At 39.7% G+C, this 23463-nt stretch overlaps 2 protein-coding genes across 3 annotated transcripts; both read right to left on the bottom strand.

The window, feature by feature from the left end:
- Positions 1–601: 601 nt before the first annotated feature.
- On the bottom strand, positions 602–9511 carry fbxo31 (F-box protein 31). Of its 2 annotated transcripts, XM_083916222.1 has the most exons (10): positions 9028–9511; positions 6661–6732; positions 6125–6211; positions 5631–5707; positions 5328–5495; positions 5088–5162; positions 4827–4936; positions 4483–4636; positions 3868–4238; positions 602–2494 (listed from the first exon to the last, which is right to left on the bottom strand). In XM_083916222.1, exons 1-10 carry the CDS (start codon positions 9443–9445, stop codon positions 2272–2274), a joined length of 1755 nt encoding a protein of 584 aa, XP_083772348.1. In that variant the 5' UTR covers positions 9446–9511; the 3' UTR covers positions 602–2271. The 2 variants fall into 2 exon arrangements, with proteins under 2 accessions (XP_083772348.1, XP_083772349.1); XM_083916223.1 differs by lacking the exon at positions 6125–6211.
- Positions 9512–14151: 4640 nt separating this feature from the next.
- On the bottom strand, positions 14152–22712 carry LOC310949065 (uncharacterized protein). Its single transcript, XM_083916398.1, has 10 exons — positions 22676–22712; positions 21539–21641; positions 21004–21072; positions 20119–20175; positions 19271–19652; positions 18584–18640; positions 16494–16720; positions 15860–15907; positions 15184–15249; positions 14152–14826 (listed from the first exon to the last, which is right to left on the bottom strand). The coding sequence occupies exons 2-10, from the start codon at positions 21639–21641 to the stop codon at positions 14444–14446; spliced, it is 1392 nt and encodes a 463-aa protein (XP_083772524.1). The 5' UTR covers positions 22676–22712; the 3' UTR covers positions 14152–14443.
- Positions 22713–23463: the final 751 nt, after the last annotated feature.

Below are 23463 nucleotides of genomic sequence, written 5' to 3'. Positions count from 1 at the left end.
TGTTGTCTGTTTCCCTGACTCAATATCCACAATATCAGTCTCCATTAACACACAGTGGTTGTTGGTGTGAAAGGGTTAACATGAACTCAGGTCAACAGTTCAACAAGGGTTCTTCATAAGTCAGACACAGTGGTATGAAAGGTGAACATGGTTTGGTAAAAAGTGCGATTTTCCTGTGTATTTTGAGTATAAAGCAGATGTATATGCTATATAAATACTACGCAAGTATCAACACGCTCAATCCAGAGAAATGCACAAAGCTCGCATACAGAAACAGGGCCATTAAAAGAGTCGTCATGACTTGTGATGTCACGACTATACTGTGTACTGTAGGTAGAGGGTGCAGCTTAAAGTGCCGTTACAGTCATTCCCCACTGGATGGCGGTGCAGATGTGTTTTGGACATAAAAACAAGTAAACATGTTTTCAGTAAAAACACAAAATAAAATAATGAACCTGAAAATGAGCAGAATATGGTGCCTTTAAGGTTTATACTGACAACAGTGCACAGGCATTGTGTAATACAGGGCTGTCGTGTGAAGGGCTGCAATATTTTATTACATTACAATCTGGCAGAGGAATGAGATAATCCATTTAGGTGATAGTTGAGAACAGCTTTCTTGCATTACACCAATGGGATACACATACAAAGCATAGAAAAATAAGCAGATTAGACAAAAAGGTTCTTTTCAGTTTTGTATTTTTTATTACTGAGAAGAGCGCTTAAGCTGAAAAGCTCCCTGAAGTCTGATGTGAGCAGGTCATTAAGTCAAACTTGGTTTGTTTTTCACAAAATCAGGTGTACCGCATTGAAAAGAGTACAAAGCAACACTTTTTCGAAGGCAAATCATTCAAATAGCCGGGTACAATAGGAGAATGTAGAAAACACTTACTAAATTTGAGAGGAGATAAATAAAATGCAATAAAATTAAGTTGATGATGCTTTAGCAGACTTTTTTTTTTCTTGTTGCAAATGTTAGTAAAGCTGCAGTCTGATAGAAAAGTGCTGGCCAGTGGTTTTGAATGATTCACTATACTGCCCAGAAAAGTGCACTTGGAGTAAGAAAGCTACTGGGCAACACCATCAGGCCATAATGAGCCATACAGACACTTACTTGGTACTTTGAGATGCACTTTGAGCTATTAGTTTGTAAAATGTTCAGCTAGTCTGGTCTCAAGTTCAAAATTAAAACTGAAGCGAACAGCTTTGCAGATATAAAGCCAGGCAAACATGACATCAGCCGATCAAACAACAAATGAAATACATTACAAAGGTAAGAGAAGTTTCTGCTTCAGACCATCATTATATAAGCACAAACTGTATTATTTTGATATTTTGCTCAGCTTATGTATAGGTTATGTTATTCTATTGCACTACAATACATCTTTCCAACGTACATATTATGTCAGTTGTGTATGTTTGATGTAGGATAATGAGCCAGAGTGTATCACTATCTCAAGTTCAAAGGGCCAAAACTGGCTGATGTAGCTACAGTATTACATAAGACAGCAAACCCCCACTAACAATGGTTAGAAAATTGCCCAGTTGTAAAACTTACTCAATATTTCTGTTGGACAAATGACTTAAATTAACGTTACTTCATACATTTTTTTGTTATACACATAAATACTTAAGTCCTGTTTTTCACCGACTTGTTGCAAATGCAAAAACACCTGAGAAGCTGTCTTTGTTTTTTAAAAGCAAAAGAACAAGGTGTGCTGCTTAGTGAGACAAAAACGTCATGTTCAAATAATGTTTTTTATGAGTAGGGTGTGATTAGAGCTAAATAAAACGCAGCATGCATTTCAATGTGTTGAAACGTTCTCTAACGTTATATAGAATCCATTGGACGACGTTCTTCGAGCACTATCAAGTACAGACATGGTTTTAGAATCAGAGGCACGTACAGTTTGATTCATATCGAGTGGTATGAAATATCATTGCTTTTCTTTTGCAGGGAATAAATAAATAAATAAAAAGAAACTTTAACGTGACCTGTTTTCATGCTGCACGGGAGGATTCAGGTCTTACTGAGGTGAGATGATAAATGACTTTGGAGGCCTTTCAAAGTGCTTGCATGGGAACAGGAGCGTGAGTCAGGGTGATATAACTAGCCTAATTATATAGTAAAACCCAATATTTGTGAACAGATATAGATAGAACGTGGATAGCTATTGTGAAAGTAATGTTCAGTTCAGCGTAGCAAAGAGGTGATTCGTGTAAATTGTGGTGGAGGTGGTGGTGGGGAGGGGGGACTTAAAATGTAGTGCATCAGGATGTCCAGGACTGCATGTTGATCAGCATGGCCTCAAAACGCTCCATATTTGGGGCATGAGCGTGAGCTAGGTGGTCCGTCAGGCGACTGTACAGACTGAAAGACTTCAACTCCAGCCAGATGAAACCAAAGCGGTCCTCATCGAACAGCACAAAGAGCCCCGGGGTGCGCTCTGGGCTTGTAAAGCCGTGCCCAGCGATCAGGCCTGTCCCGTAGAAGCTGAAACGGAGGCATAACCATTTATCAATCAATTCATATTTTGATGAAACTAAAGGAAAATTTCACATCTAGGTTATCAGTATGAATGCATTATGGTTAAAATGTGCTGAAAAACGACTGATACCCACCAAGTTTTCTACTGAAAATTCTACTAAAATTAGCAGCACTATGCACCTTTTGTTCACATAAACTCTAACTTAACAAAATAACCTTTGCAGCGATTTGTTTAATGCGTGTTCTGAAGATAGGGTAAGCATCTTCGAGGTTTAAGGTTTTCCCCTTACAAACTACCAAATTATGACCACACGGCTGAAATATCTCCGTAGCGCTGTCATTGCGTTCCACCATGTTTTTATTGATGCAAACAAACCCAAGTGTCTGCACCTGGATCTGGGAGTCTGTTGCTGACTGTAGTGACTAGGTGTGGCAATCAAACAGGGTTTTAAACATGATTAAAATCTGAGATGGTATTACTAACTGTCCCAAATTTTATCGCGGTTAATCATTAAGCTGGTAACTGTTCTATTCCTAGTGGGCTGTACACTCTGTTCGAACAAGCAGGGAGTACAGGAATAAATATCAGATTAGATTTATGATTGCTACTCGTTTCCATGAAGCTTTATAGTAACCTCCCGTTGGATTAACGCAGCTAAATTCACTGGGAATCAATGATACGTCGTAGTTGTTAATCAGAAGTGTTTCTTTACATGTAGGGTTCTTATTTTGCATGTTCTTCCACCTTAGCATTGACCTGGAAATGTTCAATGTCAATAGGGAAGGGATGAACTGAGTTGTTTTTTTGCTTTTTAATGTCCTCATTGCATTCATATTTATTGTATTTTAGTTTCTTTAGGACCAAGAGGGCGGGTGTTAAAGGAAAAAACATAAAATAAATAAAAATGTATCTTTAATGTGTAATGCTTCTGAGTGTACCTCTTGTTTTGAATAAACATAAACACATATAATTAATAATTCAGTGTGTTTTCTTTTACAGCAGTAATAATGTCACCACTGCATGCAACCAAAAAAACACTTTTGCCAGTTACATTCCACTTGCAGGTTGCAATAATGGTGGAAGCCAAAATCACCATAATAATTGTTATATTGTGAATTAAATATCCTATTTCCTCATAGTTTTCAGCCAACACTCAACATGCATACTGACAAGCATTCATTAGAGGCCGATGTCAGCTGATTTGATGTCAGCCTGTTGGCAATGAACCTTTAACAACATACAACTTTATAACAGCTCATGACCATTAAGGAACATCGTGTCATGCTGACCTTTATCGGAGCAAAGGCGACTACAATCATTTCTTCCGTACACTGTGGAATTTATACTGAGAGAATTTTCCCTACAGCTGACTTCTTACCATTTCCTGCAGGTACGAGGGTAGACCTCGTTGCGAGCCATCACCCCCAGGGGCAGGACGAAGGGCTGGGCCTCAGGAGGACTGGTTATGTTGCTGGTGCCAGGCCGGCAGCTGTCTGCACAGGTAACATGATCTGCCTCCACACCTTCTGCTGCGCTAGCACCACAGTCGGCCCCCTCCGCTGCACCTCTTACTGTGGCAGAAGTGTCCTTGGCCTGTTGTTGATCTTCTCTCTGCACTTCCTCGTGTACCCCCAGTACCAGCCGGGACAGCTCCTCTATGTTGCGCTGGTGTTCCAAGTCTGGGAGGACCACAGGCCGTCTCAGGTCAACGTCCAAAGTGAGTTGCCCTGCAGGAACATTGGGGTCTCCCTGCGGGAAGGGGTAAAATCACAGTCAGCATCACTAGCTGATTCATTCTACAGGTTGATATTACACCCTCTAGGTAAAAAATGTTCCATTCAAAGGCATGTTGTGTGTAGGAGTACCTGTTAAAAGAATCTGGGCTGAATAGTTTGTTGTTGAAGATGACTTTGGGGACATTTAAGGGACATTAAACAATTCATAGGAAAGCAGACTCTCTGTAGATAATGATGATGATTATTCAATAACTTACAGTGAGCTTTGTGGCTCTCGCGTAACTCCCAAAGAAACTGAGCATGACAATCTCTAATCCATGACTGCCGTAGGTGCCTTTGAAGAGGCCTGGGTGCAGCAGGTCAGAGGGCATCGCAGGTGGCAGGTAGATCCTCCGGTATGTCAAGCAGTTACTGTCCAAAGAAAGCAGACAACGTCAATGGAACAACAACATGAATGGGTTATACAGTACTGTACATTCACCCACAAGTAAAAAAAACTCCAGATAGCGAGCCATTCTTGTAATTACTGTTTAACCAATAAGGACACCTGAGGGTATTACACTCCTTAAACAAAAGTGTGACGTAAGAAAGAGACTCATACTCATATTGACTGGTGTATATGAACTTCATCAGGATAAGCTCCTGCATGTGCTCATGGAAGATTTCTTCCAGTGTTCGGCCCCATTCTTCCTCCAACCATGTCCTGAACTCCTACACACACACACACACACACACACACACACACATACATACACACAGAAAGGAAACTCGTTTGGGAATTGTGACATTAAGTGGGCTTTTAAAAACATAAGAAAAGCGAATAGTTAGAAGATTTCAGGTAGAAACAGATGATTTCACCCACCTCCTGTCTGCCGCCTGGCATTCGGTGATGATCAGTCTGGTTACACTTGGTTGAAAATTCATCCTTCTTCCCAGTCTAAAAAAACAGAATATGACACATATTGAAAGATGACATTACTGTATTCACTTCTGCTCTCACATTAAAGTAGACTCACTAATCTGTGTCAACAATATCCAAATTATAAAGAGCTGGTAATTTCCTTTGTGCACAGAGAAGCCTTTGCGCTGTGTAAGCCCTCACCTGTATGTCTCCTTTGTGGGGACCCTTGTGTCCGTACATACACTCCACTATGGCCTTCTTGCTCTCCCACATGTGGATACGGAAGAGCGGCCGTCTTCTCATGGGATCCTCCACACGGGGGTCATGAGGTGGCAAATACATCCAGCCGATGATGAACAGTCCATCCACCTGAATGAAAAAATACTTTAAATAATTTATCAGCCACTGAATTTATCCTAAAATCATGATTCCTGCCAAAGCATTAGCTGCTGAATGTTGCCGTTGTTCATCTTGTAAATGTCTTGATTAACAGACAATACTTACCACAACGTTAAGCAATCCACCATAAGGTCCTATGTCAGGCTGCCATAAGCCCAAAATATGTCTGTAAGGATGAAGCACTGCAACACAAGAGCACATCACGCCATGCTTTATCAGTTTCTGTAATGCGACACCGATACTTTACTACGAACTACACTGTGCATGGTTACAAACACAAGAGGAGATGTTAAAACCCACAGACTCTATTACTATTATTCTCTACAGGCTTTCTATTAAACGTCTGTAGGATGGAGTCTATGAGATGTAAATCCAAAGGGAAGAAAGTGGAATCTGACCACGCTCCTGTATGCCAGTCCAAACAACACACACTGCACACCAAAAAAATCAGGCCTCCAGTTTCACACTTTATATAAAAGCAAACAGTGTTGAGGAGAATTATTCAAATGCAGCCGTTTTCTTACAAATGACATCTATAAGAGTCCCACTCACACAACCCCTCATGCTGCAGCCATCCACGTCAAGGCTCTTGTACATACAGTGTGTGTACACGTCTCTATAGTCCATGTGCTCGTAGTCTGGAAGGAGCTTCATAAAGCGCCCAGACTTCACCCGTGGGTTGACACCTGGACAGGCACAACACAGGCATGTGTAGAGGACCAAGGCGAGCTCAGGCCAACGCAGCCATCCAGTGATGGCAGTAATGTCTATTCAATCTATCTATTCAAAGAGCCAACAGGTGCCATCACTTTCCCTGGCATGTTTTGTGGAAACTGGTACTTCAAAATGAACTCTCAGATAAACAAATGAGGAACAGATGGGAGAGACGGCAGTATAAAAACAAGTTGTACGATGAGTCGAGTAGAAAACAGAAACAACATTCATATTAGAAAAGCAATCGCTGGGAGTGTTTTTGATCTGCCACAAATCAAAATCTATATAAGGAAGATACATCTGGATACCTACTTCACATATACAGAAGAAAATATGAGGGTGCAATTGCTAATGACCCTAGGAATTAACCAAATACCTTATCAAATCAATCAATGGCTGTTGAATCAGCAGTCAAACTCACGTTTAACATAGAGGTCCCGGCTTGATACTCCTCCCACTTCCATCTTCCTCAGGTCCTCCTTCATACCAAACTCTGCAGAGGGAAAACACGTGAGAGAAATAGGATTAGCAATACATTGGAGGTAATAAAGGCTATATGTGTAAAATATGCAGATAATGTGAATCAAGGTGTTGCACATGACGGCAGATCTACACCCAAATCAAAACTCTAACAGTGGCAAACGTCACATAAGCTCTGACTTATGTTGTCACTCTGAACTGAGAGCTGCAGAACAGAATATTTGCACGGCAGCCAGCAAGATGGACGCCCCAAGCTTAAACTCCAGTCAGCAGAAACAATGATCCGATCTTGTCCGATTCAAAGAGATTCTGTCTTACACACAGATGTCTTAAACACACAGCTGGCCTGAGGCATAAGCAGCCACCACAAGAGCCCAGATAAAGAACATTTTAAATGAGAGAGCTCATTTTTTTGGGTCATTATTTTACTTTACTAATATAATTGTAAGTTTTTGAACTCAATTGGTTTCCATCATTAGTAAAAATGCACTGAAAAGATGTTTTTGACTGAATTTAAAGTAAAATCTTGCAACTGGATGGTCTTATAACGCTTTTTCAGCTGTTCATCACACATCTTAAAGTCATTGGCTGTAACAGTTTATGTTTATATGTTTATATATATATATATATTATAGTTATGTGTGTGTAGTCGTAGATCTATTCAAGTGCTGTATTCATTGACATTGTTAGGGCTCGGCCATATGCAAAAAATCATATCACAATTTTTTTGACCATATAATACCTCAACGTCGATACTACAAAAACATTGGAGAGGTGAATATTTGTGCTTTCACAAAATATTTATACAGTAAGATTTTTGATAATGACTAAGTGGGTAAAAGCAAATAATATTACAACTAGAACTGTCTGGAAACTTTACTGTAGTACTAGTCTTTAAAACCAGGAAAAGAAACATGTGTGTAATATAACGATATCCAAAATCTAACACGATATTTGGTCTCTTATTATGCCATCACACATATTTGGTTCATTCAAAAATATAAGAGTGTGCCCAAATCACTAAAACTACTCCAATCCAACTACTCATGCCACTCAAAAACCATGCAACTTTTGTGTTTTGTTGTCGATGAATCTTCTGAGTACTCTTCCAATCAATAGATTTATTATTTAATCTACAAAATGACATTAAAAAAAAAATCAGAATTCAATAAATTATGTTATGAAACTGATAAAAGCAGTAAAGTCTCAAACTGGAGAAGCTGGAGTGAGCAAATGTTTAGTATTTTTCTGTAAATATTCTCGAGCAGGGTTGAAATGATGATATAAACTTCGTCAAGAGTACAACGTCTAGAGAGATTTCGCGACACCATATATTTTGCGGTATCTGCCCCTTTAACGTCTCTGGGTGTAGCAAGCTATTGTGTGACATGTTGCACATCAATGAGCAGAACTGCTTTGTGGTGAAAATGGATCTTTTATTTTATCCATTTATTTAACCTTTAATCTATCACAAAAGTTATCATATCACAATGTATCATGATATAAAACTACATGTGCCATAAAAGTATAATTACATTTTTATTGCCCACTCATATTTTTTTTAAAAATGAATTGATTGCGTGCGTATTGTTGTATATTGTATATACTTACGTTTAACCACAATGTCTGTCCGTTGCACTCTGTCACACTTAGTTATTGTCTGATATATTTTACGTTAGCTTTATTTTGATTTGATTTACGTTAGCTTATTGTCACTCTGATCCTTTCCCACCTTTGTATTGAAACTGTTGCACAATAATTTCCCTCGGGATAAATAAAGCTTCTTGAATCTTGAATCTTCTTGATAAAATGTTTCTATGGCTTGCCTTATCATTTCTGCAGTGTATCTCTATATTGTTCACAAAGACTATTATTGGTATCCAATTGCTTAGTTGTCATGAACAGTGCTGTTGCCTGATAAACAACATGGGGGGGGTGGTGGTGTCAAAATAATGCCCAGCCCCTCTAAAAGCTTAGGTCCGGCCCTGCATCAACAGTCTTATCAGCTGCACAGAATGGCTGACATTGGCCTAATAACACCAAATGGCCTTGGTATATGTCTCACATACATAAGTGACTAAAGAGCCGCGCTAATCTCCTTCGCGGTTCCCGTACAGATCAATAGAAATGCTTTTAGGGGAACGCATTTCCCAGGAGCCAGAGCTGGACTCCGAGTCTGACACAAATAACCTGTCGACTAGAAAGTATCACATACAGTCTGTTCAACGCGTCATATTAATATGACTCAACGCTTTATTAAGCAGGTAACGCTTAAATAATCCCCGTGTCCACTAATCGCTATATTTACCTTCCATGCACCGCCGTCTCCAGATGGTTTCAGTGTTGAGGATTTGCTGGAATTTCTTGCAGACGAGGGCGACATTTGGTAGTGCTGTTCCGGGAAGCAAGGATAATATTTCCACTAAAAGCTCCGGCGGTAACTCCGATAGCGATTGCGGGTGTGGAGGTCCCGTGCTTGTGCGAACCAGAGACCCTCCTCTGTTGACATGACCGCTGCCATATCCACAAGCGTCACTCGGCCCTGCAGTGGCGGCGCCGCTCTCCGGGCCTCCTCCTCCTCCGTCGCTTTGCCTCTGACCCACGATCCGCTCCTCTTCTTCCTCATCCATGTCGGAATCGCTCCCCTGGTCCTGCTGGTTCTGCCGCTGTCGCCTCCGGCACCTCCGCGACTGACCCACTCCGCAGAGCCTGGCACACACAGCCATCCGTAGTCACCAAACAGGCAACATTACATCACTACAACACATCTATCAGCTGCAGTCTGGCTGATCTCCTCCTGCCCGTGTGAGCATGGGCAGAAACACTCTGACGTCACATCGGCGCTGCGCACGTAAAGAGCGTAGCAACCCTCATTCCCACCAGAGCGTGTTATTGTTACGTAGTTTTATGAAGAAGAAGTCTGAAACTTTATGTATTTATGTGTGTGTATGTCGGGCCTGTGTGTGTGTGTGTGTGTGTGTGTGTGTGTGTGTGTGTGTGTGTGTGTGTGTGTGTAACCTGAATAATAATAATAACAGAAATTATAACAATATATAATAAAAAAAATTTAATTTCCCCTTGCAGGATTGATAAAGGTCTTCTTCTTCTTCTCCTCCTCCTCCTCCTCCTCCTTCTCCTTCTGCTTCTCCTCCTCCTCCTTCTTCTTCTTCTCCTTCTTCCTCTTCTCCTTCTCTTTCTTCTTCTTCTTCTCCTTCTTCCCCTTCCCCTCCTTCTTCTTCCCCTTCTCCTTCTTCTTCTCCTCCTCCTCCTCCTTCTTCTTCTACTTCTTCTTCTCCTTCTCCTTCTCCTTCTTCTCCTCCTCCTCCTTCTTCTTCTACTTCTTCTCCTCCTTCTCCTTCTTGTTCTTCTCCTTCTTCTCCTCCTTCTTCTCCTTCTTCTTCTTCTCCTTCTCCTTCTTCTCCTTCTTCTCCTTCTCCTCCTTCTCCTTCTTCTCCTTCTTCTTCTCCTTCTTCTCCTTCTTCTCCTCCTCTTCCTTCTTCTTCTTCTTCTTCTTTACAAATACACTAACTGCATCAAATCATATGATGAACATCACATTAATAACAAATAGACGTAACGACAAAATAAATACATACATAAAAACTTCTAATAATTTAAAAAAAGGGAAAAAAGTAAGATACTAAAGTTATTAAAGTGGGAGCGGAGATTCTTCTTCTTTATATACAGGCAATGCCCTATTCTAGTTGACGTGTGTAATGCACATCTTTTTTTCAAAATACTTCTTTTATTTTGTTTTATTTTATTAATTCATCAAAATGTACAATCATAGTCAGACATACAAATACACACTATAACATCAGAGGGCAGAATAAATCATATACAGTATAAATAGCCTACATAAGACATACAGACAGATATGCATACAACACAAATTGACACAAACTGTAATAGAATACACAGTTAAATTATATATAATTCATTATATAAAAAATAAAAAGAGGATAAAGTAAATTAACCGGTATTACTTCTTCAAGGGACTTCATCCAAAACATTCTTATGACAGTTCTTTTTATTATCTTTTATATATTATCATGATCTTAAACCGTACTAGAAAATAGGAAATAAGAATCGTTGCTTGAATGAAAAATCCCCAGTAAAATAAATGTTACGCACACACCCTCTGTGGGGAATACAATGGTATGACATGAGGAGCTGTGAGTTCAGAGACTGACGGTTCGATCCCCGGCAGAAACATGTTTCTCTCATCCATAGACTAGAAATTCTTAAAAGATGTTGAGAAAATATATATATAATATAATATATAAAATATCCCTTCATGCAAATATGAGTCGCTGATATCGATTTCAGAATTGTAATAAACTATGATAGTAAAAACTAACATTGGTCTGTCTCAGTGGAGCTCTTAACACCTCACCTGTCAATATTTGGTGGAATAATTATTAACGTCATATCATCGCTAACCAACTGCCCAACCACAAATAACGATAATAAGAAAAGGTATCGAGCCAGCCAGGTGTCGAACCTACAATATTCTTATCCACAGTCAACCCATGGATGTATGATGAGTATATATTCACTAACCCACAATACTAATAATTAAATAACCTGTGGTAATCATTGTAGTGTAAATATAACTGTGTTGAGTTGGGCACTAAGGTTATAGCTTTTCAATGAACTCAAAGTCTTTTTACAAAACAGAACAAACACAAAACAGAATTCTCTCTATTCATTGATTGTGAATGGTAGTTAGAGGACCAAATATTGATTGACCAAATATATGACCTGTATTAATTATTGAGTGATGTGGCCTTTTAGGGAATCGAATGGGTGCAAAAAGGTCATATTTTAGAGAGAGACAGAGAGAATGACTAATTGATTCATCAAGAGACATACAGCAAATGATTTGATGATGGAAATAATTGTTCATTTTAGTACAAGGTTATTTAACAAGGCTAAATGTTTGTGTAAAGCCTGATGCCTTTACTCACATGGCAAGTATACTGTTCCTTCATTCATGAGTAGTATCAGATCGGTATCGGAAAATACGCTCAGCCCAGGTATTGGATCGGAAAAAATGGATCGGTGCGTCTCTATTCTTTTTACAGTGAAGGATTGGCTCCGTAACATATTTCGAAGCACTTCAAATTCATTCACTTACACACATTGGAGTTTCCAAGTACAGCCACACAGTCTGTTGATGGCGAACATCCCCACTGCACAAAAGAAGGTGTTTAGTAGTGCCTTGTGAAAGGGAACAGCAAGCATTACTCATTTTTTTTTATAGATTCATTGTAGAGATGTGGGAAAGAATCTAGTGCTACTACTACTACAAATGAATTATCATCTAAAGTTGAAAATTGGAAGGCTATAGTTGGAGACATTAAAATGTTGAAATGTTGAACAACAATGCCCTCTGCTGTCCACTTACAAAAATTTAAAAAAATATGGCTGACACTATCCTCAGCGTCCATTTCCACCCTTTATTTGAACTAGATATAGTGTGCAAATCCCTACAGCGAAAAGTACAGTTACATACACAGTATTAGGGGACAAGTATATAGAGTGAGTCTGTGTGGTAACTACACTCAAGACTGTCTCCACATTGTGATGTTGCTAGAGGCGCAGGCTTATTGCTAAGATTTTAACCTGTGTTCAACATTACATTTTCTTATAAGACATAGCAACACGAATTCGTTATTAGTCAACAACAGTTAGGTCAATTTAATTTTAACTTATTTAATTTTTAAACTGAATTTAAATAATGGAAAAGCTTGTGAAAGAAAAATAGCAACCTAGCAGAGGATGGTTTCGATCCATCGACCTCTGGGTTATGGGCCCAGCACGCTTCCGCTGCGCCACTCTGCTGCATACTGTTCAACGCCCTCACAAACTTTATATTTCTGATGATGAGCCATGGTTGGAAACGTTTTTGTACAACTTACGCAACAATTTCCATTTCTTACTCAAGTACAAAAGAAAAACCAAAAAACAGGAGTTGAGCGTGGAAAGTATAGTCAAAGTCATAATCTCTGGTATAATACATTTGTATATACCTTTTCAACGGAATTCCATTGCTAGGCAACAACCTTGTTCGTTGTTAACTTCCTGTCAGCTGTTGTCGTTCACACACACTGCAACAGGAACCAAACTTGGACACATTTAGAAAGTTTATGTTTACATCTAGTTTTTGTTCTTCTTCTTTGAGTTCTGCGGGCAGTTGGCATCCGTTATCAGCCTCTCAGGAAGTGCGCCAATTTGACATAGTGGCCAAACTGTTGAATTGCAATTACCGCGTTCTTCATGGTAATACGATGTCCTCTGACCTGTTGCTTTCAAATTACTAACATCCACCACCTCTGGGGCAGTCCCTGCAACATTAGATGCGTACGCACACACACACACACATACACACACACACACACACACACACACACACACACACACACACACACACACACACACACACCAGTGACGTGCAGTCAGGGGAGGCAGGTGAGGCTGCGCCTCCCCTGTCATCATGAGAGAATAAAGAAACGAAATAATAAAATAACAAGTATTAATATTTGTCCTCTGGACTATGATTTTGGTGTGGTTCTTAATGTATTTTGACCGTTTTTATAGTAAAAATGGCAGAAAATTCTGTATTTCCTATTTAAATAAGCGGAGTCGCTTCGGATGCGAGAGGTGAGGCACAGACAGCCGTGCCTCCCTCCAGATTGCGCAATCACTCACAAACTGTATTGAGCGCGTGCCCTCTGCGCGTGCTTGTTACCATTTCTGTGTATGTTTCCAATATGATGGTTGAGGACACTTTTATGTAATAAAAGCATACGTCTTCTTTTCCATGGTGCTCAGTAATGTATTTTACGTATGTGTGTAATATTTACATCTTATTGATGTGACATAAATCCACAGGGAAAATGCTTGGCTTGAGGCAGGCACTACCTCTGCCTCAAGTTAGGCGGCGATAGTGAGCAGCCTAATAGCCAGCAGGTCACGGTGAACTCTGACCTGTGTGCAAAAAGTAAACACAAGAAGTGTGCTGTGCGATGCTGTAGAGCTTAGCGACAAGCTGTCATTTCTCGCCCTGAAAATGGAGGATTTGATTTCTAAACTAAGAAATTTTTCAAAGCTGGACTTTCAGTCAAAGCGAGAAGTCATGTACAAGTAAAGGTAAGATATACTGCAATATACAGTGGCTCTGGTGTTTTAAAATGGTTTTCAGCATCCTATTTGCTCCTATTCTCTCATCCTATCCTATTGGCATCCAACTGTATGTTTGTAAATCTGACTTATGAGTCAGTGCCTCCCCAACCCCAACCCTCACTGCACGTCACTGACACACACACACACACACACACACACAATTGTAAACACAGACAAACACACACACATGTTGAAAAAATTCCACTGTCACTCTTCGGGCTGGTTATGAATCAATGGACATACATTGCTGTTGTGTACTTTATTGCTGCATATGGTGAGATATATCACAGGTTGGTTAACTGTTACACTTCAGAACAGAGATGCCTTTTTAAAGCATTTTTTCCTAAACAGGGAAACCACTCGACCTATTGAGTCATTAGCAGAATGAAATTTTATAGTACAAAAGGACGATCTTTTTCTGCCGTTTCATTGTCCCACACTATCCACTTACATTTAGACAGTTATACAATACTTTGTCCCAACAAAAATAATGTATATGGACAGGTTCTACATGCAGACTTGCAGGCTTTGCCTTTCTATATCTGACAAATGATGAAAGCATTCAGAAAACATTCTTGTGTCACTTGCCAGCCCCCGTTTTCTGACAGCATGGTGCAGCCTGTGTCCTGGATGGATTTGTCTGGCTGCCCTTCTTCCCATTTGGTAAAGGTCAGAGGTCGGTTCTTCATGTCAGCCTCAAAATTCCCCTCGGATGTTTTATTGTTGACATTGATCCAGGCTGTTTTGTAAACTCCCCCGAACACTTGAGTCAGTATGTTGTTCTCCTCCTCGTTCTGGGGCAAAGCCAGCTCCAAGCCTTGTTGGGAGCAGAACTCCACCGCCACAGAGAAAGAGTCTCTCTCCTTGTATGACACAAAGAATTTCTGACCAACTCTTCGGACAAAGTCATAGTTTATAGCTGAAGAAAGAAAACAGCATGCAAAGCAGGAATAAATCTGTGTTTTCCATTAACCCCAAACTGTATTATCATCTTCTAGCACACCCAGGTTAAATACAGGCTTATGTCCTCTACTTAACCATACTGTGTTACATTTAAGGTTTAACTTCCAAATCCAACGTGCAAGAAAAAACTGAATAATCGTATTAAAATGATTTCACTCATTGCTCCTTTCTCAAACATCCAAGTGCATAGGAGATGAACGAATACATACTTAAAAGTACTAAGGTACATTTAACGTTAAAGTTGTAATTAATCACCATCCACATGCTCACCCCCTACAACAAACAATGGTAGTCCTTGAATTAAGATACTTACCCAGGTTTAACTTATCAATGCTCTTCTTTAAAGGGGCATCGTTCTGGCAAACAACACCAGTGGGATCTGGATTAAGCAGAGTAGGTTCAGTTACCATGTGCAATACTGTAAATTGGTACTCACAGATGTGAAATCCCTTCAAATAAAAAAAAATCTATCATTTCTTTTCCTTTTCCTTCATGCCACATTATAATATCATGTAAACCAGTGTAAAAGCCCCTGCAATAAATATTACTACTATGGATATTTACCGTTTGTTCAGGATGTTTCACAGAGGTATTAATTCACCTCTGTGGTCATTTAAGGTTTTTTGTTAATGGACTCTTTTCTTATTATGATTATGACTTTTGATACTTTACTGTGACTCACTTATTGATGACTAATCATTTCAGCGTTTCATTTATACCAACTGTTAGACAAAATTCATAAAGCCCGTAGGTGTGAATGGTTGTCTCTCTCTGTTTGTCTCTATGTGCCCTGAGATAGACTGGCGTCCTGTCCAGGGTGTACCCCGCCTCACGCCCGATGTCAGCTGGGATCGACTCCAGCCCCACGCAACCCCGACAGGGACAAGCGGTTGAAGATGAATGAATGAATGTGTCAAACCTGATGACGTGACATTTAGTCAAGTGTGTGTACATACGTATATATTTTCTAAAAAAAAAAAGAAGCTTACCTCTACAAAGTCCAGGTTCTCCGGGCATTCCAGGTAGTCCAGCTGAACCTATGTCCCCCGAAGAGCCGGTAAAAAGAAAGTAAACAAGACTTAAAAAGCCAAAGCCACACTAAGTTTGATGGATGAAAAACAAAAAGACAACTCAATTAATTGCGGTCTCCCTAGTTGGGCATGCATTACTAAGTCATTACTAAGTCCTGTTGTTACAAGTCAAAAGGGTTTAAACTCTGGCGACCATGAAAGTATTAAGAGATTTGAATGTCAGCCTTCCTAATTTTTTGGCTAATCAGTTTCAGCCCTGCATGCGAGAAACACTCCTTTCCAAACAGTTTGCAAATCTGCCTGATCAGTCACCCATGGGGGAAAGAACTTCTCCATTGGGGTTACAGTTACGGTCCTTTCCTCGTAGGCTGAAAACCGCCCTTTCAGACTACACCTCGACACCCCATGCTAGGACTTTTTTCCATCTTATCTGTTTTAAAAAATGTGCAATTGAGTTTTCTAACATGCTTTTAGCTACTTATTTGGAAGGGTTATTGACAATTGTTTAATGGCATCTAGCTCTTAGAGTTTAAAAACACAATTGTAACTTCTTTTGGACAAAAGGCTCGTCCAAAAAATACACGACACAAACCTTTTTCACCCTTCATGCCCGCTTGACCTCTTGCTCCAGGAAAACCAGGATTCCCACTTGGCCCTATTGGCCCAGGTATTCCTGGAAAACCAGGAGGTCCTCTGGCACCAGGAGGACCAGGAAGACCAGGAGGACCGGAAACAACCTGCATGTAGCCAATAGTAGCCAACTGGCAGAGGATGCCGACTAGGAGAAACAGCTTCATCGTTTCACTGCAGAACTGAAATCTATTAAAATACAATTATTATTTTTTCTATTTACAGGCTCCTGTCATCATTTATAACCAAAAAAGTGTAGAAAATAAAATAAAATAAATAAGTAAATCATTATTTCACGATAATAACATTTGCCCCGTACTGCAAATCATGTCTCCAGAATTCCCCATGTTGTTGAATCACTTACATAGTAATGACATTTTCTAAGTGCATAGTAAAGTAGTATACAGTATAGTATTCATAGTATGTCAATGACATTGATCTAGTAGGCGATAAACAGAAAGGAACTTACAGTACAGGTGAAGAGTGATCTGGATGTGCTGCTTCTTTGCTCCTTCAAAATGAAATGTGGGGAAATAACACTTTATGCCAAATATATGGGAGATCCAGTGAAGAAGAAATTAAAAACAGGTGAAACATATTTTTTACTGGAAATGACACAGAAATAAGAACCAGAGCTTCCCAGTGGTCTGAGAAAACAGAGCTCTGGGTAAACAGAAAGAACATTTCCATTCCAACACATGACACAAGGTTATTTATTTCATGCCTTCTTTTCCTGATCAATGCCAATTTTAAGTTGTTTTATGATCCTGGGATATGGCCTCTTCTAAAGAAGCCATATTTGAAGTATCCATCGACTGAGAGGTTTGAATTTTTCAAGTTTTTGAGTTTAAACCTTTGTATTTATAACAAGTCTTAATTGAAGGCGTCAACAGGACATGCAGAACACTCACATTACAGAACATTTGTGTGTCTTGTGTGGTCTTTTAAGATCACTTTAATTAATTTCCCTCAATCATTATCTGTGTATCTGTGCACAAAATCAGTTTAGTAAATTATGAAACGTGTGTAAAAGCCAAGGAGATTCTCCATTAGATCAGCTCAGTATAAAAACATTGAAACAGTTTTCTCTGCCGTCCCAACCCACCAAGAATCAAACACCTATACCGTTCTTTAATTGAGACCCAGGACATAAACTTATTAGATAAAGTCTTTTTTTGAAAGAGACACTTGCAAGGGACATGACGCTTTTCTACATCTGACAAATGAAGAATTCAGATAACATTTGTGTGTCAAACTCCTCCCCATTTGGTCGCTCTTTTAAGTATTCCCATCTGCTTTTTTTTATTATTATTATTGCTGACGTTGATCTAGGCGTTGTGTAATAATCTCCAAAGAACTGTGTTGGTGGATTTCCCAAACTAGGAAATAAATTACAAGTTCTTTCACAATCATTGCAAAGAAATGCCTCCAGTAGTTTCCAGCCTGTTACAACAGGCTGAGAAAACAGTTTAAATTTAAGAAATATGAGGGATCCAGCAGAGAGCAAATGAAAAGCAGGTCAAAAATATTTTCATGAGATATGACACAGTTTGGGGCTACACGGTGGTGTAGTGGTTAGCACAGCGAGAAGGTTTCAGGATTGAATCCCGACTGGGGTCCTTCTGTGTGGAGTTTGCATGTTCTCCCCGTGTCTGCGTGGGTTTTTCTCCGGGTTCTCCGGTTTCCTCCCACAGTCCAAAGACATGCACGTGTTAGGTTCATTGATGACTCTAAAATTGCCTGTAGGTGTGAATGGTTGTCTGTCTCTGTTTGTCTCTATGTGCTCTGTGATAGACTGGCATTCTGTCCAGGGTGTAACGCGCCTCACGCCCGATGTCAGCTGGGATCGGCTCCAGCCCCCCCGTGACCCCGACCACGGGATAAGCGGTTGAAGATGAATGAATATGACACAGTTAAGAGAAAATGGAACCAAAGCCTCCCTCTTGTTAACCAACAATAGTCAAAAGTGAAACAATGTAAAGGTCTGTACCGACAAGTTAAAACACATTTCGATTCAGATATACAATGATGCATTTCTTAGTGTAATGTTACAGTAAGCTAAGGACCGAGAAGCCGAATTTAGACAGGGAAGGGTATGGAGTAAGACAGCTGTCAAAAAGATGTGTCCATGATTAAAAGATTCGTCCGTGATTCTAACCATTCCTATTTGTACATAAAAAAGTTGTACACAAAATTCTGCTGTCATACACAAGTCTGCGAAATTGTTCGATTGTTTTTATGTGAGTATGAATCTAAAAGCTGTGAGTACAACTCTAATTTCCACGACTACGAAGTCTCCCCTGTGAACACAAATTCAGTTTGTGGGTAGGAGTAGAAAGTGTTGAAATGACGTCACATAGCTCTAAGGCAGGTCACGGGGGAAAGTAATCGAACACCGAATGATGCGCCGAAGCCGAGGATGGCTGACAACAGTGCAACCACTGACACCGCCGGTAACTCAGGGGAAGCATCATCACAGCAAGTGATCAATAACACATCCAACATTTATTTATTTTTATTTAGTTATGTATCTATACACTTTGCTGAGAAAAACTGTATGTTTTCAGAATCCACCATTGTAGCTATACATGTATTATATTGCTCCTGAATATGTCTGTGCAACAATAATGAAGCCATGCAGATGATGCAAATATAATGCAATAGGGACAAAGATCTGAGATAATAGTTTTGGTGAACTGTAACATGCAGTGGTTCCTAATCTGAAATACAAGAGCTTTCTATAACTGACAAATGATGAATGCATTCAGAGAACATTCTTGTGTCACTTGCCAGCCACCGTCTTCTGACAGCATGGTGCAGCCTGTGTCCTGGATGGATTTGTCTGGGTGCCCTTCTTCCCATTTGGTAAAGGTCAGAGGTCGGTTCTTCATGTCAGCCTCAAAATTCCCCTCAGATGTTTTATTGTTGACATTGATCCAGGCTGTTTTGTAATCTCCCCTGAACACTTGAGTCAGTATGTTGTTCTCCTCCTCGTTCTGGGGCAAAGCCAGCTCTAAGCCTCGTTGGGAGCAGAACTCCACCGCCCTGGAGAAAGAGTCGCCCTTCTTGTGGGACACAAAGTATTTCTGACCAACTCTTCGGACAAAGTCATAGTTTATGGCTGAAAGTAAAGGGAACAAGATGAAAGAAATCAGAACTAAATGAAGAAGGAGAAAGCATTTCCTCTACAACCTCAAACAGGTATTATGATATTAGCCCTCTGGTCCTCAATCTCTGTTCAGAAGTCTTTATCAAAACATATTTAGTATTACACGTTTGTTCTTCCTCTGACAGTTAAAAATGAGACTTATTTAGTGTCTTATGGAGGTGAAATACATTCATCCATGTCTTTCCTGTTCAAAATTAAGCCATGTTGTAATATTCACAGTTTTTAAAGATCCCAGGATTGCCCCTTTAGCCAAGTGTTGCAGCATTTTGCAAAAAAAAGGCTTAATATGAGTAAGGACAGAACTTATTTACATAAGAAATCTAATAAAGCAGTGTCTCTTGAACAGCTGAATGAATGTTCATCCACATGCACTCCCTCCCTGCAACAGTCCTTGGTAATGCTTGAACAGAATACTTACTCAACTCTAACTTTGCAAGGCTGTTCCTTAAGGTTTCCAGGTCCTGGCTGGAGACACCTGGATCAAACAGATCAAGTTCAGTTACTAAAGTAGAAGTAAGTTGACTCTGAGTCCATAATTTGTCAGGTGTACACCCAAATGAAAAAAAAAACCTAAAGTTGCACAAGTTCTCTTCTTCTTCTTTTTCTTCTTCTTCTTCTTCTTCTTCTTCTTCTTCTTCTTCTTCTTCTTCTTCTTCTTCTTCTTCTTCTCCTTATGGACAAATTTTCCCTGATTTGCATAATGCAAGTGTCTCAGACTGAATGCAGATTCATTGATGATTGAAGAAAAATTCGATTTTAGGCCTCCAGATCCACTTATCTGTAGAAAAAAAAAATGCTTATCCCAGTTAAGGTTGTGGTGGGCTAGAGCCGACCCAGCTGAAATTGAGCAAAGGAACACTCATTTTCAAAACTGATCAATTAACCTCAGACCTGCATGTCTTTGGATTGTGGGAGGAATTCAGGATTACCATTTAGGATGCCTACAAAGGCATATTATGAATACTTCACACGAAAGGGCCCAAGATGGCTGCCAGGTTCAAACTTTGGTTTTATTATGCACTGCACAATGTCTATAATACTTTGTCTTCATTACACATTCTACATCTTTACATTCTTCGAATTAACACTAATGTACAAGTGTCCACCCCTTGCGAATTCATCTACACCTCTCTAACAACTCGTGAGTCCATGTGTGCTGGGATTTCTGAGACACTGACATTTGTTAAAGTTCTGTCCCCTCTGCTGCTGCATTCTGCATATTAGTAAATGACAACCAGGAGTTACTCAACTCCTCAAGGTAATGTTAGAAAATATGCTCTCTGTGATATGGAAAATAAATAACCTTTTCCACAGAATACAGGAGTTCCAGTCTGTCCACGTTGTCCAACTGGTCCAGGCGCCCCACGCTCACCTGTGTTGAAGAGATGGAAAGACAGAAAGTTCAGAAACACTTTTGCAGGTCAAAAAAGTTCCTCAAACCAGTGAGCAGAAAAATATTTAAATAATTGAATATTAGCCCCTTTTTGTGACAGTACATGACATGTAACAGGCCAAAATACACTGTGCCCATAATCATCATCATCATTTGAATTTAATTTTCCCATAATTTTCTCAGCAAATGTCACGTCAATCCTTTCTCTGTATTTTACGATGTTTGGGGTAAAAGTTGACAGTCAGAACTTAGGGTGGCCTTGTGAGCAATCTCATCTGACACTGTGAGTCAAATGAAGAAACTAAAAGGAAGGTGACTTCAGAGGCTCTTGTGAGATGGGAGAGAACGCATCTGCCTGTCCAACATGGGGGTGCCAGAATTTAGACAAAAGCTGGTCAGAAAGTGGGTTCCAATGAGTGTGATTGTGGAAGTCAGAATTACCCACCAGGTAACCCACGTGGCCCTCTGGGACCAGGTGGACCTGAAAGCTGGCTATAGCCGGTGGGAGTCATCAGGCAGAGGACGCAGAACAGTAGACACATCTTCATCTTCAGAATGTAGAACAGCAACATATTTATTTGACAGAGAGGTAAACATTACTTTGACAATACTGATTGTCACTGGGATCAAAATATTCTGAAACAAATACATATTTTAATATTTGAAATCTACTAGTATTTGAAATATAGTTAAAGGTTGAATATGTAGAATATTAGTAAAAGCTATAATTAAAAAAAAAAATAATACACCCATGGGGCGTTTTGAGGGGTACAGAATGAAAGTATTGCTTTTCCATTAAAAATATATTTAGTCTGAATTAATATTTTAATTTTTTTTTGACGGGCTTGCTAATGACTTTCTGTCATGTTCTCTTTACATTGTACCAGCCATTAGCAGCCGGCATGGCTGGTTGCCAGGGTTGTCTGTTGTTCAGCGCAGCTACTCAGCTGACTTAAGAGCTAGCTAGCTAATCGATTACACATCATTCAAAGAAAGACTTCCAGTTGAAGACTGGCTAATGTTAAATAGTGTTGTAAAATGTACTGATTAGTGGAAATGAGTCGTTACCCTGTAGATTCATCACTTGACATGGCGCAGGCTGATCACTTGACACACTCGGCAACGAACCTGGCAACCCGACTAATGGAATTGTTTTCTGTTGTTGCGACTACGATCTTGAGACACTAAATGGCGTTGCTCTGCTCATTCTCCATATTCAACCTTTAATAATTTGCCTATTTTCAGGCCTCAGCAGGAATATTGTTTTATCATAATTTACAACCAATCATTCAAAATCACTCAAATGAAATCAGTGTAACTCAATCTTTGACAAATAAGAATGACCCATTATTAAAAATGATGTGTCTCCAGTAGTTCCCAGTTCATCGTAACACTTCAGAAAAACTCATGGGATTTTGCAATATATACCCAGAGGTGCTTAACCTGTATTTATTTTCCAAAATGCAAAGTAGAATTATATTATCCCATCTATGTGCAGCACCAAACATGCAGTTGTCAAGTTTAACAGGTTTTAATAAAACTAAATCTAGTAAGAAATATCAATGAACAGAAAGGAACTCACTGTATCCGAGGAGAGATCTGCAGGATGTGCTACTTCTTCGCTATTTCCAAAGAAATGTGATTGAGAGTGTGGTTCAAGTGCATAGCATGCATGCTTTCAGTCCAGAGTAAACAACTGACCTTTTTGTGGATGGTAGTGCTGCAATTTTGTATGCCTCTGAAACAGGAGAACGTCTGAGACCAGGAGCCTCCCTCATGTGTTACCAACAAGGCTGTGAGACAAGAATGTATTGCGGAGGGCTTTTCTGTATTTTCCTTAAAACACACGCACACATGCCACGTCCAGATGTCATCACAAATATGTTAACATACCACTGCCTTGACCTCTTTGGAATAAAACTGAAGTATGAATTCTACATCTCTGTGTAAGAAAAATTCTTTACATTCACCAAAACACATTGTGTAAGGTGTAACAAACGTGGTGAGTGCATTTCCATCCTCAAAACATTTGAAAACTGGATTTCGTACATTATTTTAAATCAGGCAATGTTTACACGCATGTTTGCCAGCTTTGTTTTTATCACTGCCTCATGGATTCATTGCTATTGGTGCATTACCACAATCAAGTGTCTCTGAGTTTGCAAAGTGCTTTAGATTTTGTAAGGAAACAACAGAAAAGATCTGCTATTAACTCATTTGCAAACCGATGTTTTGATGAATGTAAAACAAATTTGGGATGTGTTCCTGATATTAACTAAGGCTCATTGTACTATGTATGGTTTTGTTGGCAGCCAATCACCTCAAGTGTTCTTTGATTGAACATGACATGTGATTGGTCCACTAGCTACA

The sequence above is a fragment of the Echiichthys vipera genome (genome assembly GCF_963691815.1).
Source record: "Echiichthys vipera genome assembly, chromosome: 7".
Lineage (NCBI taxonomy): Eukaryota > Metazoa > Chordata > Actinopteri > Perciformes > Trachinidae > Echiichthys > Echiichthys vipera.
Note: the sequence above shows the minus strand (reverse complement) of the source record. Positions and strands in the feature narration are given on the sequence as shown.

Coding starts and splice junctions, on each gene's coding strand:
- fbxo31 (XM_083916222.1), bottom strand. CDS start 9,445: ATGGCTGTGTGTGCCAGGCTCTGCGGAGTGGGTCAGTCGCGGAGGTGC. Junction 4,937..5,087: donor TGCCAGGCGGCAGACAGGAG/GTGGGTGAAATC, acceptor GTGTGTGTGTAG/GAGTTCAGGACATGGTTGGA. Junction 2,495..3,867: donor CCTCGTACCTGCAGGAAATG/GTAAGAAGTCAG, acceptor CCTCCGTTTCAG/CTTCTACGGGACAGGCCTGA.
- LOC310949065 (XM_083916398.1), bottom strand. CDS start 21,641: ATGAAGATGTGTCTACTGTTCTGCGTCCTCTGCCTGATGACTCCCACC. Junction 15,250..15,859: donor AGAACCTGGACTTTGTAGAG/GTAAGCTTCTTT, acceptor TGCTTAATCCAG/ATCCCACTGGTGTTGTTTGC. Junction 14,827..15,183: donor CATTGATAAGTTAAACCTGG/GTAAGTATCTTA, acceptor TTCTTTCTTCAG/CTATAAACTATGACTTTGTC.